This window comes from Lucilia sericata, unplaced genomic scaffold (genome assembly GCF_015586225.1).
Source record: "Lucilia sericata isolate MDLA Ls3-8-SP2 unplaced genomic scaffold, ASM1558622v1 Contig000551F_arrow, whole genome shotgun sequence".
In the NCBI taxonomy this organism is placed as follows: Eukaryota; Metazoa; Arthropoda; class Insecta; order Diptera; family Calliphoridae; genus Lucilia; species Lucilia sericata.
Genome location: NW_023994561.1, coordinates 106064 through 109648, shown reverse-complemented (window position 1 = coordinate 109648; position 3585 = coordinate 106064). Strand labels below are relative to the sequence as shown.

The 3585-nt window shown below is 39.2% G+C and overlaps 1 protein-coding gene across 1 annotated transcript; it reads right to left on the bottom strand.

The window, feature by feature from the left end:
• On the bottom strand, nucleotides 1-701 carry LOC119606074 (A-kinase anchor protein 14-like). The gene is made up of 2 exons (XM_037959458.1): nucleotides 623-701; nucleotides 1-545 (listed from the first exon to the last, which is right to left on the bottom strand). The coding sequence occupies exons 1-2, from the start codon at nucleotides 632-634 to the stop codon at nucleotides 111-113; spliced, it is 447 nt and encodes a 148-aa protein (XP_037815386.1). The 5' UTR covers nucleotides 635-701; the 3' UTR covers nucleotides 1-110.
• Nucleotides 702-3585: the final 2884 nt, after the last annotated feature.

Sequence of the window (3585 nt, the reverse complement as noted above, 5' to 3'; positions counted from 1 at the left end):
TTTTTTTCGTTAAATAATTATATAAAATTTTTTTTATTACAACTAAATCAGTCCATTACGGATAACAATAAAAGTTTAAACAAAAATATTTTCTAAATACTGTTGATTCTTTACCAAGCATAGGAAGCAGCATAGGGAGCATGAGAGTAAGCCAAAGGAGCACTGTAGGCCAAAGGAGCAGTATATCTAGCAGCAAAAGGATGGGCATAAGCAGCAGTGGCGTATCTGGCAACAACTGGGGTTGAATAAGCAGCAGCGAAGGGAGCAGCTACGTGAGCAACATGAGCAGGAGCAACAACTCTGGCAACGGGGGCAACAGGAGCAACTACTCTAGCAACGGGAGCTACAGGAGCAACTACTCTAGCAACGGGGGCAACAGGTGCCACTGGTGCCACAATGGGAGCATGAGCTATGCCATTATAAGTTCTGGCCACAACTTGACTGCTGGTGGCGGTAATTACTGGGGCAGGAGCAGCCACTAAGGGAGCACCAATTAAATGTGGCTTAGCAGCAGCGCAGGCAATCAAGGCAAAGATAACAACGGCCTAAAAGTAGACAATAAATTTGTAAAATTAGTTTTTTTTTTAATTAACTTTTAATTAATTCAATTAATAATCCTTACGTATTTGAACATTTTGTTTTAGAAGAGTTGCTTTAACGTGTCGTATGAACTGATTGAAGTGTAAATGACTTTTGATAATATTCCACTCAGCTCTAAGACTTTTTATATAAAAAATTTTTGTTATTTTGGACTTAACTGACCTTAGTCAATATTAACAATATTACTTAGTTTACTGTTTTGTGGTTTAACATTTTTTTTTTCGTTTATTTTGTTTTTAGTTTTTAGGGTTTTCTGTAAAAAATCAAATAACTAACAAGTTGTAGGTGGTATTATATATCTAATTATTAATGCATTTCACGTAGTAATGTCGTATGCTTTTTCAGTGGGTTTTTATGGCAAATCTTACGTACTTACACAGTTAGTTCAAGATAATATACACAAAATGTAATTTATTAATTTTACAATATTTTAATTTTAATTTTTAACGGTTTACAATTTTGGTTAAAATTTAAACGAGGAGGTTAATGTTAAACGTAGGTCATGTTGATTTATTGTTGCAATTTGCTAGGATTTTGACGAAAAAGAGTGCATTGCTTGGCTCTACCTTTAAATATGTTGGCGCCAACTTTCGAGATTAAATGTGTGATAGTATAGTTTATGGATTTATCAATTTTTCTAGAATTTATTGTTAGCCGATCAAGTTAACGATTAACTATCAAGGTAGTTTTCTTTATTTGTCGAAACTTTTCTTGGGTTTACGGACACGATTTTTCGCTGGAGTTTCAAGAAAAATTTTCTGAAGTAATCGAGCTATTTAATATCTTAAGAGACTTACTGTGAAATCATGAGTAAAACTCCTAATGCGTTACAATTGCCTTGGAGTAAACACAGATTTGGACCACTAAGCTCTACGTTTAAGCAAGTATTAGCCTTACTATTCCTCCACTCAATTGGTTCAGTGCATTCTCGAGACGTGATACCGCAGCAACATCGCCCAGTGGCATCTGTTAAAACAAAATCAAGACACATCCTTTAATAAATATCCTCTTCCCATGATGTAGGCTTTAACAAACAGCCACCACGTGTATCCCGAAGGTACCTCACAAATAACCTTTAAAGGACACGTAATGTGGGCGAGTGGCTCCCCTTGTACCAGATAAGATAGACATTCTGGTTAAGCTCCGAATCCGAGGAATAAATTGACTCCCCTAGTTTTCGAAGGTATTGGTAGTACTTCTTAGGGAAAATTCATCGCGATAACAAGGGAAACCTAAAAGTGACAAGAACTCGAAGTGCTTTAAACGAATACCTGCCGTGTTGGCCTTATTTCACGGTGGTACTTTTCCAGTCACAGTGTGAGCTGATAAGATGACTCAAAACCAATACTCTGCCTATCCATGTTAAAGCACTGAAGCTATATAATCTTAGACCATTGCTGTCCCGTTGCTTAACTTCTGAGATACAAAAAAATTACTCCCGTTTACAACCACGCTGATGAGATGACCACTTTTGAATCGGCAACAACACCTAGAGACGTAGTCGGTAGACCGAAATACGAATCCATTAAATAAACCAATGGCTTGTTCTTACTCACAGAGAATACACTGATGGGATGACCATCGGAGACGTAGTCGGTAGACCGAATAACGAATCCATTAAATAAACCGATGACTTGTTCTTACTCACAGAGAACACACTATGGTAAATCTGGTATGAATAGAGTAAACTCAGAACATAGCCGGACAAGGAAGGAAAGTTCAATGGTATCACTTGTATAAGATACCTTACATCCATCATCATTCAACCTAGCACACTTCTCATTTATTCGACACACTCATAGAGAACGGCATCCGACACACTCACCATAGGTATACGGGTGGTTAAGGTCCGCATTCATCCTGTATCATATACACTTAACACTAACTCATTTCCAACGCTTAGTCCCACAGCTACTCCTCTATGTGTCTGTTGTCTCGGCAACAGCATAAAACTTATCATCCAGATTTGGAGACTTTACCGTGCATCAGTCCGGGTTTAGACCATAGACCGAAGGGACCTGTCCAATAACTGGGACAATAGAACGTCCGAAACTCTGCTCTGCGGGCTAACGGTTACCGTAGTAGCAGTTTTTGTGATTCTCTTGTTCGATCGCATGTCAAATCATTCCAAGAAAAGGCCGAGGGTACATTTGATCATCACAAGTATATAGTTCCGACAGACTAGAGGTATTGGAGCCCCTCTTTTCCCAAGGTTGCAATAACACCAAGATGAAAAGGGACATCAAGGAAACATGCCCCGGGGGGAACTAAAAGTGGCACGAATGTCGAGTGCAGGTTTTTTGAACAACTGCCTTCACGACTAGAGACGGCCTACCACGCGCCTCTGAATCCTTCTATGAAGAACTGCATGGCTGAGCCGGTCCATGTACAAGCACTTTGCTGAAGTACTCGAACTATCTAATCTCTTGCAACGGGGCTAGCAGAATGACAGGCAGCATGGGATCTATCCCAATGCAAATCCCGACAAGGAAAAAGCCATCACTGCTCTAAAGTCAATAGAAGGGGCGACTACCCCAACATCAGGTGAAATCAATCTTTCGGTATACCGGAAGGTGACCACCCTTATGATGTCATGAAAGATTGCATTATTTAAAGTGCAATCCCCATCAACTAATGACCCATTCCAGTGCATTCCTTAACCTCTTAAAGCCCGCGCAACCATACTACTGAGATGGCTCTGTTGATTCAGCAACAGCACCTAGAGAAGTAAAAAGTCTACTAAATCAGTACTAGTCTCCTGTCGGTCAGAGGAGTCTTTCCCGATCGCTCACCAATTACATCTAGGGTTCGAATAATCGAACAATCGACTTTTTGTCGAAAATAGTCGAAAAGTCGAAGTCGACTATTTTGTTCCAAAAATGTCGATAACTCGACTATCGTCGGAAAAAGTCGAAAACTGGAAAATAGTAAAAAAAAAATCAAAAATAGTCGAAAATTTGAAAAAAGTGGAAAAAAGTCAAAAAC